Source organism: Macrobrachium rosenbergii, chromosome 25 (genome assembly GCF_040412425.1).
Source record: "Macrobrachium rosenbergii isolate ZJJX-2024 chromosome 25, ASM4041242v1, whole genome shotgun sequence".
In the NCBI taxonomy this organism is placed as follows: domain Eukaryota; kingdom Metazoa; phylum Arthropoda; class Malacostraca; order Decapoda; family Palaemonidae; genus Macrobrachium; species Macrobrachium rosenbergii.
The window spans coordinates 47,288,111-47,304,409 of NC_089765.1; the positions used below are offsets into that span (position 1 = coordinate 47,288,111).

A 16,299-nucleotide genomic window follows, 5' to 3' on the forward strand; every position below is an offset into this window, starting at 1 on the left:
AAGTCAGTTTTTAGAAATATGCTAGATATTATAGGAACCGGCTGAGTGGCCTCAAAGGCCACAGAACAAGGGAGATTACATGATTTATGGTTTCATCAACTTGAAAAATACTGTATATGGCAATTTCAGGTTTCAGGTTTGTAAGAAGCAGAAACTCAGTATTGCACCCCAAGCTTAATGAGCCAGGGTTGCTAACAGTTTTCCTTTGCCACCTTTCCTCTTTGGGCTACGGAAATGAAAACTACTGGTTTACAGAAGGACAACTTGCAATAAATTTCCAAACTTAGGTACACCAAAGATTACAGAATTTGGGACTCCTCATCTACCACTGAACTTGCTTTTTATATACTATTTGGTTTGATGCTTTGCAGAAATTATAAGAGGAGAAAATACTCGTATTGTGGTATACTGTATTACTTATCGTTATCACAGAGTTTAGAATTAAATCATACTTCTGCTGCTTGAAGGTTTGTATTTGTGAAACTATGTATTTTACTTTTTATTTTATAGCATAAAATCTTTACGTTTCCATGATATTCGTTTTAAAAGTCTTCTAGTGATGATAGTAAAATGTGCAGTGTATATATAAATAAAGTGTATATATATACAGTACACCAGTTGGATAGTCAAAAATACAAACAGTATAAAATAAGAAAATGCATATGGTACATAGCTGTGTAACAGCTTAAATGCACATTTACTGTACATATCTGCAACTAATAGGTACAGTATTTCAAAAACAGTTTTCATATGTCCCTTACAATTACTAAATAATCTATTGATAATTATAAAAGATAGCAAAATATATTTTTGGCAATACTATTCTTCCTAAAGTTGAAGTGCCTACAAATTATTGCATATACTATTGATATTTGTATATACAGCAAATGCATTTGTAGTTGTGGCTTGAAAATACTCACCAAAGGCTAATGTTTACAAACACTTCACATGGATATTGACACAAGATGTGTAAAGTTAGATATTGTTATTCATAACTTGAACGTGACTAAATTTTTAAGCCTGACATGAAACCATTTGTCAATAACCTGATGCACTTTCCTGTACTATATTTCCAGCCAGGTCTTGATGGAAAGGGACTTGTGAAGTATTGATAAAACAAAGTAATTGGTCTTATATTTCCATCTTTTCTCATGAAATCTTGTCCTTGTATCACAGAAAGTTCGAGTGATATACCCCTACACACACTTGTATACACATGCAGTATTTCAGTCTAGACACCTAAAATAGGTAATGCACGTTTCACATTTCTTGAATGCATCATGTCTTTCATTTGAATTCCTTAAATGCAACCAAAACCTCATTACCCTACACTGCATCATCCTCAACAAACGCTTTGTTATCAGCAGCCATTGCTCGTGGCTGTTTGTCTTCATTTTCTTCCACAGTATTCGCTTCTTCTTCGTCGTCCTTTGGTACTCTGTTGTACCATCGTAGGAGAATAACAAATATGACCGTGTTGGCTGCCATAAGACCCGCATAAAGAAGGGCTTCTTGAGAGGCTCGGTGCTGGAATGCACCTGTGGCAGAGCTCAGACTTGTCAGGCCAGCAAATAGCCATAAGCCTACAGTGATCGTGAAGAGGTTAGCAGCCTGAAGAACGGACTTCATAGCTGTAGGAGCTTCTGAGTAGGCGAAGTCCATACCAGATACTGAGAAGAGAACTTCACCAATTGTCAGGAGCAAATACTGAGGGATGAGCCACAGCATATGAACAGAAGCAGGTTTTGTAACCGGGAACACAAACAGAGACGTGTCGGTCAAAACAACATCATAAACACCATCCTGGTGTATCGGAGAATCACCTACTGTAACTTCTCCCAAGTAAACCTTGTAGTCTTGAGGGCTAATGGACTGGAATAGAGTCTTTCCATCTTTTACTTGAAATTCTTGTACCAGGGTATCATATTTTAATGTGACGTTCACGACATCTGGTGTTGTGGTTAATATGCGCACCTGGAAAAATGAAGATTAGTGTTTATTAAGGAAAATATATCAATATAGATTGCAAAAGGGAGTATATTTAGACTTACAACTCAAATCAGCACATCAGTAAATTCAGAAATACTGTTAACAGTCGGAATTTGTTGTCCTGTTACTTAAACTATATGCTATAATATTGCAGTGAATAGTTTTACAGGTCATATTTGTATGCATGGTGATGATTTCTTATAAAACTGGCAGAGCACGGGGCTGTATTCAAGAAACGAGGGTCATAGCTTGCAGTGAGAACTAGTAAACATGAAATTGAATGTTAAGTGGAATCTAGGAATAGGATAAAAGAAAAAGATTCATTGGTTTCAGTTACCTGAATGTGCTCATAACTGACAAATTTTTGGATGCTTTTATGTTATCTCTGATAGGAATTTAAAAATATTAACAGTATGGAATGTGGATGGAAATTAATGTAGAATTTATTTATAATAAAAATAAATAAAATTATACATTACTTTAGTTGTTTTGTTAAACTAAAGAGGTTTCTGTGAACTGTACATAACTTATTTCTCCTTTGTTGCAAGACAGTTTAAATTTCTTCTATGAAAATACTGTAAAAAATGTTGAAGGTTGGTAATGCACTATGTGATCTTCAGTGATACAGAGCTGATAGTTCTAAACCACTCATGCCAACTTTTATTAAGAAAATAAAGTTTGTGAAGTTCATTGCACATTTTAACAATGTTAAAATCTTTTTATTTATAAAGTGAATTTAATCTCTAAACATTTAGAAGCTTCTCAATTTCAATGTGTACAATTTCTTGTCTTTAAATAACTGCATGAGTTTAGTGCTAAGTATTTTATGTGTACATACAGTATTTACATTTCAAAAGATATATACAGGCTTCAGTTTTGGTTAGAAGGAATATAGAATACTTTTCCTTAGTATCTGTCTGTTGTTCTGTTATTTTCTATCTTTCAGTTCATTTCCTTTTCATTGTGTAGTTTCTTGTGTTGAAATAGCTTCATGTTTTACTTAAAGTGTAATTGATGTGTATTTTCATGCACATTAAGTGCTCTAGAGTTAGTCTGGGGCTCCTGTATAAATTTTTTTATTAGTGTTGTGTGGCTATGAATGAATCCCATTTAAACACCTGTTATTTAAGTTTCTGTGGCTGTTTTGTTTAATCCTTTTAGATTCTTATTTGGTTCCAGATAATGAGGCAATTTTATCAGGCATTGTTGGTCAATTATATCAAGAAAAAAGTTGGCCAGTTGTATCAGGGTGTTGATGGGTAATTTAACTGCAGAAAGAAATGAAGGTATTAAATATATCTTTTAGGCTTCAGAACTTTCTTGTCATTATTAATTCTTGATTGAACCATGAAAAGTGTGTAAGATGAGCCTACGTTAGTCTTCTTGGAGTTACCCAATTTATAATAATCATTACAATAATAAAGGTTAATTTTTGCTCACAGCTTACCAACCTTTGCCTCAGCATCTTCACTCTTGATATACTCAAGAGTTGGTGGTAATGATTTTGCTCCAACTGGCGATAACAGCAGTGTAGTTTCGTGACCTCCTAAGGTTACTACAGTTACATCGGACATGTCTGGAGTTGGGCATGTGGGTTCAATGTTGGCCTTGATTTCCTGGGCATTTGTGGTCAAGAAATCAGGAACAGCCACCTGTCCTCCTGTTTCCAAAACGGCGTTAAAGTTAGGCAGCTGGATATTGGCTTCACATGGCAAGGCATTGTAGATATGGATGCGAGCATGGTCTGGTAAAATAAGAGTCTGCTCAACCTGTACATTGACTATGGCATATACAACAAAGGAGGAGACTGCAAAGCACATGCCAGCAATCATTCTGGATGTCACTGTCGTCAGGAATCCAACACGGTCAAAACATGGGTAAATGAGTAGATCAAACAGAGGAATAAGTGTCAAAATCAGTAAAGGGTTGATTGAAGATGACATCTCCGGTGGGATACGGTATGTGCCTATGAGGCCGTCAAGACGTTTAGCCTGGAAGATCATACCAGTTGAAGTTTGGTAAAATAAGGCCCAGAAAAGGGGATACGTACAAAATAGGAGAAGAACACGGCAAGTAATTTTCACGTCCTTGATTAATTTACTGTTGTACTTTTCTTTGGAGCGGTCAAGCCAGTGATCTACAGGCTTGCGATCATCTTTATCCCATGACTTACGGATAGCATAGCCTGCGCACTTGATGGCATTGATCAACATTGTATCTGGAGGGGCCTCGATGTATCGTGATCGACCTGCAAATCAGTGAATTTTGTTAAAATTTGAAATCAGACAAGATGCTTGTCTTTCCAGTGAGCCTTTTCATGTCATGCACAGTAGATATGATGATACTGGCAATGTACGTCAGGAACATGTACTTGAAATACACTACAATAGTAACTGAAATGTAAGAAAGTTATCTGATATCCAGTATTATATAGCCATTATGAAGACTATATAGCATAAGAAAACTAATGGCATAAATCAGGACAGTGTGACAGTGGTTCATATACCACCCAGACCAGTGATGACCCCTTTAGGTTTGAAAAGTACTATTAATAAATGCATGTATTTTTTGGTACTTAGGTATTTGATAGGAATGACAAAAAGTACCAAATTAGAAGAACAGTTGTAAGCAACAAATTCAACATTACAGGCACTAGAGATTGACAGCACTGCTTATATGCAGATATATATTACAGTACAGTATATATGCAGCACTAACTGGACTCAAAGAATTCCACTCACCAGCTGCAAATATTGCTGTAGAGCAAACCATCAAGCCTACTAGGATGATGAATGGCAGAAAATAGCAATCGTCTCCGAAGCATTGCACTGAGTCTCGGATCTGGGCAGTCATGAATTGACCGAGGAAAGCACCTGCATTGATCATCCAGTAGAAGGCATAGAAATATCTGCAATGTTAAGGGCAGTGCTAATCAGGATAAAACTGGAAAGAAATGAAGTGGCGATCTTTAATTCACATGGGAGCTATGCATCAGCACTGTACCGGACCAAGTGGACTTGAAAATGGGTAGGAGTTGTCATTCCTGGTTTAATTATACAAAGCGCAAAGATGGTGTACCATGTTTAAACCTATTTTAAGTAAAGGAAATTGTACAAATTTATAGCACACAGTGTAGAAATGTAAAAATAAAGAATTCTCTGTGAAATGACCTTTTTAGCCTTTTCGTGACTCGGTGCCAGTTACATCAGACTTCAAAAGTTAACTGCGTTCCCAAGCCTGATTTTGGGCTGCTAGCCATATTTCTGGTAAGTGTTACCACTCTTCTAGCCCTATTACCAATAAGTGCTATGCCAATGATAATGACCACTTCATCTTCCCCTAAAGAATGATCTCACCTCTTTTGCTCCTCTCTTTGTTCTGGTACTTTGAACTGGTCAGCGCCCAGTGAAGAGTAGACAGCTTTCATTAATCCCGCACAGATACCAAGTACCAGGAGACCGATGATACCAGTGAATTTGGCGGCAGTGATGGTGCTCATTATTGGTGTGACTGATGAGAGTGTAAAGATGCCGGCGCCTACGGTGTATCCACAACACATTACGAACACCGTTCTTGCCTGTGGAAGAAAGTAAATCATTGGACACCACTCATCACTTTCCAATAATGTACAGTAGTCTTTTGTTTCAGTTCACAATGGAAATAATTGTTCATATTTTGGCATCTTTTTGGTGAAAATAAAAATATGTAATTTTCAACAGAACAGATTATATTGCACTGTGTTTAGTTCATTTTCAGTGGGAAATAAAAGTATTATAACCAAATTCATTTATACTTTTCTTTTGAAAAAAAATTCCAGCATTGATATAATTTTCCATATAGCTTTGTTTATCAAGTTCCATTTTCTATTTAGATTTTTTTTGTTGAGACAGGACCGGACATTTTTTGCCAAAACAAATTTTGTCCCAAAGAAAAATGAAAACCAAAGAAATATCCATAAATCATTCGGCTAAACTCCACTTCACTGAGGATAACATTGCATACGACAAGCAAAAACAGTTATGACAGAAAACCTTATTATTCGAGAAAGCTATTAACTACAGTTAAGAAGTAAATAAGGCTCTGCTCAATAGTCCGCATTATGATGATGATTTAGCAAAAGGCCATATTCTACATATTACTAGCTTTTACAAAGGATTATGGCAAAGTCTGATCTGCGTCCACGTGTTGTGTTCCAGTCACTTTGACCTCGATTACCCTCTTAAAAGCAAGGTTATCGGTAAATAATTCAAGAACAGACATCAAATGACCTCGAATTTGCATACAAAGTATGTTGTCACTATGTGCATATTTGCGTGTGTATATATGCAAGCTGACTATAAAGAAAATGACTGACTATTATACAGAAGATTGCTCGTATGTGGCCCATTGTTATGTGCACTTACACATATATATATATCCAGTATATATACACTATATGCTGTATATATATATATATATATATATATATATATATATATATATATATATATATATATATATATATATATAGTATATATATATATATATATATATATATATATATATATATATATATATATATATATATATATATATATATATATATATATATATATATATATATATATATATATATATATATATATATATATATATATATATATATATATATATATATATATATATATATATATATATATATGTATATATATATATATATATATATATATATATATATATATATATATATATATATATATATATATATTAGATATATATATGCACACATATAGTATATGTAAGAGAGCATTGCCATGGCTATTGCAATCTTCATTTTAATTTTTCAGATTTCAGTATTGTATGAAAAGCTTAGTTTGAAACTGGGCTAAGACTGTTAGAAACCTTTTATATAGAAAAATTAAAACCTAACTTAAATATAGACAACTCTGCCTTCAGCAGGATTAATTTAGATCCCTTTTTATCATTATCTGTTTATTGATTGTATTATTTTATATTCACTTAGGTTTTTCATGGTATAAATGTGTTAGTTTTTTAATCTTTTACAGAACCTGAAGATGGACAGTTGTCCGAAACGTTGTTAGCAAAAGAATGTAAATAAAGGAGGGAAGAAAATGTTAAGGTTTGTTTTGACGCTACAGTTCCTCACCCGATTAAGATTTCCTTCATCTAATATATATATATATATATATATATATATATATATATATATATATATATATATATATATATATATATATATATATATATATATATATATATAATGTATGTGTGTATATATACACACATATAATTATGTATATATACAATGCATACACATTGCAATACTAAAATAAAATTCTAGCCCAGAAAATATTTAGTTTACACTTTCCTAACAGCTTTCCTAGGAAATCTTGACCTTTATAAAATCAAGGTAAATTATATCCATGACAGTATATTAGACGAATTCTTTAAGGGAATATATCCCCTCCCGACTTATCTAGGTCAACTCCAGGTCACTGATGGAAAGTAGGTACAAGAATGGAGTTTCATAGTTGAACTTTTGTCACCTTTCAGCAAAAATAATAATACAAGATACTTGGAGGAAATAATGGGATTGTTTAAATGAAAGTTCAGATATTCCAAAATAGTCAACCAAGGTATCTCATGAAATCAAGGTGAGTATATCTTTTTATTTGGTCTTTTAGGGTTTAATTTGAAGTTCATCATACGTAGTAGGTGTTACGTCATTTAATTTGTGTAAACTCTATCCATAAAAATGGTTTTAAAGGTTAAGTATTATATATAAGTAAGTGTAAAATGTAACAAGAATAGATGCAAGCAAACTATATGATTTAATTCATGAGATTTTCACTTTCTTCATTAGACTCGAAGTTTCTGGTTACCTCCCTGTGAAGGTTTTTCGGGATTTTGAAAAAACGAATTGCATAACTGGTTATAAATGGAAATTCTTACTCAAAGCCTGTATTTTGACGTGAATCTTTTCACTGGATTGGGAGGGCATACGAATCTTTATTATAAAATACTGATTGTATTCACTGACAAATAATTCATGACCTCGTATTTACCTTGGATCCTGAGGTGGATTAACAGAGCTTCGTTTCCTGGTGATAATAAAAAAAGACTGGATGACTTGACTCTATTCACTGTTTCACAGGGATAGTATGAAATACTTACTGGTTTCTTTAGGGTCCATTCGTTCGCATGTACAGGAATGTTGTAAAATATACTGTAGACTGTCTAGAATCGATTTATTTCACAGTTTACAAAATATGCCGTGAAATATTGATTGTATTCGTTTTGATTCTGTCACTATTTTGCGAGGACATCATAGATTTTCTACTGTCATTTAATTCCATTCCTTGTTTTACGAAGGTATTATAAAATCAACTTCACAAACTACTGACATCATTACCTGTCTGATTATACTTATCTGATTCTATTAAATGCTTTACGAGGATCTCGTAAAACTATTGGTATAAAATGTTGTCTATTGATTCTATTAATTATTTTATGGAGATAATACATCAACTTTAAAAAAACAGTGGCTGGTTCGGTTATATTTCTTGAGGGTACTATGTTTCTTTGATTCGATTCATTGCAGCATTACGTGAATATTGCAAAATCAGCCTATGGAATCCTAAATGCATTTGATCTGATTCTGTTCACTGTTTTATGGAACAAATTAAAAAGTACTGAATATTCATTTACTTATATGCACATTTTCGGGAATATGTTACCACATCACTGCTATAAATTATAAAGTATTCATTTGATTTGGATCAGTATACTATAGCTTTTACTATTCACAGACAATAACAGTTCTCGATTTTTACCATGATTCTGTTCACATTGAAGGGAATACAAATTAAAACATAACGAAACCATGACTGCATTCACAGACAGTAAGAAACCAACCCACGACACTTACTTTCCCCAGATACGTGTCGGCCAAAACGGCGCCAGCGATGGGCGCCAAATAAATGAGGCCCTCCATGACCGCCTTGACGGTGGAGGCCGAGGACGAGGTGAAGCCCAGCATCCTCTGCATGTAGAAGACGGCGCCGCCGAAGAGCCCATAGTAGACGAACCGCTCCAGCAGGTATCCGGCTAGAATGAAAAAGGACGACCTCGGGTAGGGCAGTTTTGTCTGTCCGCTGTCCTCCGCCATCTTTGGAGCGAGTCCTTAATTCCGTCTGGAAAGAGCAAGAGCCTTGTGAGGAAAAGAACATCTCAAAAGAAGAGCAATTTGAACACTTCTTAAAAGAACATCAAGTCAGGAAAGAAGAGCAGCCTGAAAAGAAGAAGAGCATCTGAAAAGATGAAGAGCAGTCTGAGAAGAAGAGTGACTCTGAAAAGAAGAGCAGTCTGAGAAGAAGAGTGACTCTGAAAAGAAGAGCAGGCTGAACAATTCTTAAAGTAAGAGCTAGTCTGAAAAGGTGAGCGGTCTGAAAAGCAGAGGAGCGATTCTGAAAAGAAGAGCGAGTCTGAAGAGTAGAGCGGTCTGGAAAGGAGAAGAGCGGTCTGGAAAGAAGAAGAGCGGTCTGAAAAGAAGAACAGTCTGAAAAGAAGAACGGTGTGAAAAGAAGAAGAACGGTCTGAAAAGAAGATGAACGGTCTGAAAAGAAGAAGAACGGTCTGAAAAGAAGAACGGTGTGAAAAGAAGAAGAACGGTCTGAAAAGAAGATGAACGGTCTGAAAAGAAGAAGAACGGTCTGAAAAGAAGAAGAGCACATTGAAAAGAAGAAGAGTCTGAAAAGAAGAACGGTCTGAAAAGAAGAAGAGCTGTTCGAAAAGCAGAGGAACGGAAAATTGTAAATATCACTGTTTATTCTCTTTGTTGTTCTCCGTAAAAGATGAAAGAAATATTCTGTTTATATATTACAGTTTATACTGGACATTATGATTACTCTTTTTTTTATTCTGTTCACAGTTTTCCAAGAAAGGTAACAGGAACATTATAGTTATGGCAGTTTCTTCTGTCCTCTAGAAAGGTAAGGGTAATACTGAGATTATTTGGTCCACTGTACTATTACAAGGGTATGGGTAAAACTGTATTTGACTGTTGATTTTGTCCTCAGAGAAGGTAAGGCAAAATTGTGCAATTTATTCTGTCCGGTGCTCCCATAAAAAGTAAGGGGGACGGGGGTTATAATTGTGCGAGTTTATTGTATTGACCGTACCTGTCGTCGAGAGCAAATTTTGATGGATTTTGCATTTCATCTCTACAATACTACACTTAAAATATTGATTAGTTTTTCCATTCTGATGAGAATTGAAGTGTTACACTCTAGAAGTAATAGAGAGTATATACCTGATTAAGAGCCGCTCCATTTCAGAATTTAATGTTGGTTGTTTCTCCAGAATTGGTTTTTGCTCTTTGGTTAAACTGCGGATCAGTGTTGAAGCTTGAAAATGCTATTTTATAGTCTTTAATGATTTCATATTTCTCAGTCGATTTGTATATTATTCTGCACATTGTTATTTTTGTCCCTTTTGTATCGTTTTCATCTGATTTTCGCCGTCATTGTCTTTTTATTTTATGTTTTTCTCCTTTTCCTTAGCAAATGAACTGTCTTTTTTGCTTGTTCGTCTAGATTATGTAGACATTCTGAATAATGGGAATTTAAAATAACAGAGGAAACTTTTCAGTCTATTGCTCATAAAAAGAAAATTTAGCTCATCGCCTGACCTTGCACATGATGTCCTTTTCTGGCCCAGGCTAGAAAGAAAGAAGAAAAGAAACGGGAAGTAGGGCTTCGAGTAGGGCGGGGCTTATGGGTGTATCTCAATCCATTGTCCCCCCCCCCCACCAGTAGACAATAAACAATTGTATTATTTTCCTGGAATTATCATAAATGAGTTAATTTTGTATGAGGAATGTAAATGACAGTACATATTTAAATGCCTGTTATTTTCGCTTTAAGAGAACTTTGTCTCATCGAATTGGAGGTTCATTTCCAACACGTAAAATAAACTCCCGGGGTCCTGAAGATTATTTCAGAAGGAGTTACTCGTATGGGCAACATACGAGATTCAAAATGATCCAGTAATGGTCGGGCTAGCGGGAGTTAAATAATATATGGTGTCCCTAGTCATGGTGCAATTTTAAACCTTGTAGCCTCGCAACTATACGGGATAGAGTTAATCTGTAAAAAAGGATATGAAAGCTGGATGAGTCTAGTTTTTCTGTTCTTCTGAAGTTGTATAGGCCTATATTTTTTTTTATCAAATATTTGATAAAGCATTTGTACTTAGCGTCGTCTGAAACACCTAGCTATTTATGAATATTTATCATATGACCGTGACATTTTATATGTTTATATTAAATGAAACTTGCAGGTTAATATCTGCGTATATAAAAATGTCACGGTGATGTGATAAATATTCATAAATAGCTAGGTGTTTCAAACGTGCCAGTCGGCTGTCATGGTGGAGGTGAGTTGATAACCGACGCCAAGTACAAATATTTTATCAAATATTTGAAAAAAAAAAAAAAAAAAAAAAACTTCAGAGGAACAGAAAAGCTAGACTCATCAAGCTTTCTTACCCTTTTTTTACAGATTAACTCTATCCCGTATAGTTACGAAGCTACAAGGTTTAAAATTGTACCATGACTTTATGGGCACCCTGCATAATACAATGATCTCCAAATCATCAGCTTCTCAATACAATGTGTTTCGCTCCTTATTTGACTTTTTTGGGTGACACACGCGATAGAAAAATTCTTAAAAAACGAATTGTCCCAATAACATATTGATACAATTATCCGAATCATTTTGGGAGGACATTGGGTCCTAATATAACATATGATTAATGCAGAATATGCATACATATCCTTTATATGTCAGAAGATCAAACTTGTTCGAATGACGATATTACATCAAGGAATTTTCCTTCATCAACCTAAGCTAAAAGTCAGTGACACATATACATACAAGTCAACTATTTTGTTGATTTTTGCATGGTTTACAACTTGCCATATTGCAAGCAAATTGCAATATCGCATTCACATTCGTCATTAGCGGTCCAGTAGAGTGCATTTTATCTAGCTTGACGGAAAAGTCTGGTTGGCCCCGAAAAACCTATCACCTAACCCATATCACTCCTTGGAGACGCCAATATACAGTATTTCATAGAAAATTAAATTTAATTAGATTTAATACTGTGTAAACGATGTTAGAAATACTATGTACATCCTTCATGGATATATGTCAATGTGATTAAGATTATGTACACAACAAATTTGTTCCTTGTTTACCCTAGTGCTTGATCGAGTGTTCAGTTGCTCGTGCATTAATTCGTCATTCTCGAAACGAATAATAAGCAATAAACTTACTGATAATCAGTATGGTATTATATATACGTCGGTAAGGAATTTAAATGAGGGAAAATCTGCGTAACTTACGAATATTCCGTTTAAGCTGACATGTAGACATACACGAAAACATAACGTTTCATAGAAAGCAGAGAGGTCTTATTATAATGCGGATGTGTTCTATCTAGGGCAAATGTTTTCGGTCAATTATATGGTTGCTTTTGGAAGACACTGAAAGCAAGGAAAAATAAGTGAACTTTCTATATTATGTTCTTTGAAATTATATTGATAAAACCTGCAAATAAGAGATGAATAATAATTATATTAATAATAAAGATGATAAACTTCATTAAACAGAATGACCGTTTGGATGCCTTTGATTTTGTATTGCAGCTTCTTAATCCCTCGAATGAGTTTCTTTACAGCAGCCACAAAGAAACTCATTCGAGAGATTGAGAAACGACATCCAGATGGCCGTTCTGTTTAATGAAGTTTGTTTGAAAGAGAGCTTTCTTCCGAAATGGTAATAATAATAATAATAATAATAAAATCCGCGTGGATCTTGTTTGTCTGCCCAGGGTGGGGGCGGGGTAGGTAGGGGAGGCATGACACATCCACCCTCCTCCTGCAAACCTGTTTGTCCGGCCCAGGTGAGGGAGGGTTGAGGAGACAGGACGGGTAGCGCTGTGTTCCAGTGCAGTGTAGCACATGCCATCAAGCTCATAATAATAATAAATAGTCATGTGTAATTGAAGTTAATTTCTAACATCGGGATCGATCCCAGTACTCCCAAATAAAAGGCAAGGGCACTACCAACTGACCCACAAGTCATAAAAGAAGTAGGATTCTAAGAACTGTTCCTGAGGCGTTACTTGGACAGGCTACACACTTTGCATACCAGCCAGTTTTACCCAACTCCCGACCCATCAGTGTCTCGGTATGCAAGGTGGGTTAGTTGGTAGTGCTTTTTTATTAGATCTATAGTCTTGGGTTCGATCCCGATGTGACTTAGAAAATTATTAATATTAATAAAATTACAGTATGTGAGTTAGGAAAGTTGATGTTAATAGTAACATAGGATCGACATTACAATGCTTATTACTAATATGCAGTTTGGCCAGCGTTGAAACATCATGTACGCCGTGAAAAGGCTTCCGTCTAGCACTGATTATTAATATTATTATTATTATTATTATTATTATTATTCAGATGAACCTTATTCATAAGGAAGAAGCCGACAGGGGCCACTGACTTGAAAATCGAGCTCCAAAGAATATGGTGTTCATTTGAAAGAAGTAATAGAAGATAACAGGACATACAAAAAGAAAGAGGTCAGTTATTAGAAAACAAACATAAGTTATCAAATAAATAGATAAAAATTATATACATTTTTAAAAGTACAAGGCTAATTGTTTTAGGGTAGTAATGAATTGCATCCTCGCCTGAACTTTTGAGTTTCTTATTGCACAACATCCTCAGGGAGACCGCTCCACAGTCCAACGGTGTGAGGAATAAAAGTCCTCTGGAACTGAGAAGTTCGACAGCGGGGCACATTATTACATATTGGTGCTGCTGTTCAGCAAATCTGGTTACTCTCGGCAGCAAAAGGGGATCAGGGGTCAGTTGTGATAGCGAAAGTTCTCTGCTAAAACACAACTTATGAAAAAGTGACAAATAAGAGATGAATCTAAACAAGACTTCTTCTTGACCAGCCTTCCTTCTAAGAGGCTGTGGCTCCTTCCCAGCAAGGAGGCCTTTCTCCTGGGGTGCCTTCTTCGGGAGAGCTCTTCCTGACCAGATGCCAAGCCATAACCTTTCCTTAACGGCTGCTTTCCATGAGAAGCCCGGGGGTACCCACCAGTCAAGGTGATAGGGCTCCTCCCCTGGGCTGCCTTTCCTAGGTGACCTCTGGGGCACCTGCAGGGAACGGAGACCCACCTAAAAGAATGCTGCCTTAGGAATCTTAGCCCCACCGCCCCGCACCTTGTGAGGATGTTTTTGGCCTGGTAGGAGTCCAGCATCCTTCTTGGAAAGGCAGTCACGGGGCCGACTTTCCTAATACTTTCTTTCATTTGCTATTGGAAAGTAAACGAGTCATGAATAGACATAATATCGGTTAAGATTTCAACGAGCTCTCCTTGAAGAAGTCCCCTGGGCTCCGGCGTGAAATTTTAATCGGAAACTGCAGCCTATTTTACTGCAGCACGCATACGTAAAACTTTATATGGCTGACTCATAATTGTGGTTATCATACCTACTCCATGTGTTTCATTTTCTTGTATATATTCCTGTAAGATACCAATAAACTGTCACATTTACCCATCTGAAAATACCTAATTGTGTTTGTTTGTTATCTAAGCATGACATATAAGGTAATGATCTGGAGGCTACAAGGGGGTTTGTTTGAATATATTAATGGTTATTTTGAATATGGAGGGATGTTTTTGGAACAGTATTAGGTAAAAGTGCGCTGGAACGTGCTTTATGAACACTAATTGATGGATTAATTTATGGTTACTGAAACTGTCATAATAACATCTCGGTTATTGACGCCGTTATAAAAAAGTAAAAAATGTGCCGAAGAATCGAGTTTTCTGTCCGGTGGTGGCCTCAGCCACGGCCCATGAAACTTAGTCACGGTCCGGTGGTGGCCTGTGTTACTAGTACCTATAAAGCTACCAGAAGTACGATTATGGATAACTTTAACCTTAAATAAAATAAAAACTATTGAGGGTAGAGGGCTGCAATTTGGTATGTTTGATGACTGGAGGGTGGCTGATTAACATACCAATTTGCAGCACTCTAGCCTCAGTAGTTTTTAAGATTTGAGGGCGGACGGACAGACAGAGCCGGCACAATAGTTTTTTTTTTCTTTACAGAAAACTAGCTAGGAGAGAGAGAGCAACTAAAACAGCTGGAGTAATATATTTTATGCTTATTCTACACACACACACACACACACACACACACACACACACACACACACACACACACACACACATATATATATATATATATATATATATATATATATATATATATATATATATATATATATATATATATATAATATTGTGTGCTGGCAAAAAGTATTTTTGAAGCCTCAACAATACATTTGTAAACTGATTTTACCATTTTAATACATACTTTTACCAATTGTTTTTGGCATTACTATATTTACCCTATTATCTATATTATTTTAAAATTCATTTAGCACTTCTTCAGATCCTCGTACTGGTTAATATTGATTATTCGCAGCGCTCCTCCCCTAGGGAAAATTCGTAGCCACGCCCCTCTTATGGCACATTTACGTTTCAGAAAACATTATTTATCGTCAATGAAAATCTAAGGATTCTCACGAGCAATGTTCATTAAAAACGGATGGCAACTCATAATATGATGCCAAGTAGTAGCAAAGGGCCAGGTAAACTCGACCAAGTTTCCTTTCGCTGGAACAAGTTTTTGCTCGACTTTTAACGACGTAACGCTAACTTTTTTTTTTGTTACCTTTATTGGGTGGATGGATAACTAATCATATCCGGGTAAAACCAATGCTCACTTTACATTTCTCTTCCTATTTGCTGCGGCCAAACGTTGCCAGCGTAGCCTGTCTTGCTCGTTCCACAAACGTATTTATCGTGTCACGATTGCGACGTGTCACCACTAAATAAAATGCTGAGAAAATTTCAAATGACATGTATTTTTTAGGCATTAAATAAAGTTGCCACACCTTGACAATTCGTCGTAAAATATCTACACAAATCTCCAACAAGGTAGGAAAAATAAATTAAATAACACTAGTTAGTAGCGAAGTGGCAGCTCGTCCTTGGGAGTGACGGTGCAGTACTTCAGACCAATTTTGTATTTCGTCAACACAGAATGAGCGTGGATAAAAAGAAAACAATTGCCATATGTAACCTCGCACCTTAGTAGTGGTATGCGTTTAGCTCATTTTGTGAAGATTACACTGAAGAGCAGCAGTTACAAGACCAACA

At 35.7% G+C, this 16,299-nt stretch overlaps 1 protein-coding gene across 3 annotated transcripts in view; it reads right to left on the bottom strand.

The window, feature by feature from the left end:
- Window positions 1-455: 455 nt before the first annotated feature.
- LOC136852636 (peptide transporter family 1-like) overlaps window positions 456-16,299 on the bottom strand; it is a 37,380-nt gene continuing 21,536 nt past the window's right edge. For 2 of the 3 annotated variants that reach the window (XM_067127571.1, XM_067127570.1), the window contains exons 2-6: window positions 8,918-9,182; window positions 5,346-5,566; window positions 4,731-4,897; window positions 3,441-4,237; window positions 485-1,974 (exon numbers count right to left, since the gene is read on the bottom strand). In XM_067127571.1, the coding sequence (XP_066983672.1) occupies window positions 1,327-1,974; window positions 3,441-4,237; window positions 4,731-4,897; window positions 5,346-5,566; window positions 8,918-9,157 (2,073 nt within the window). In that variant the 5' untranslated portion in view covers window positions 9,158-9,182 and the 3' untranslated portion in view covers window positions 485-1,326. Of the gene's footprint in view, window positions 1,975-3,440; window positions 4,238-4,730; window positions 4,898-5,345; window positions 5,567-8,917; window positions 9,183-16,299 lie in introns of all 3 variants that reach the window. The other variant, XM_067127568.1, reaches the window with a different exon arrangement.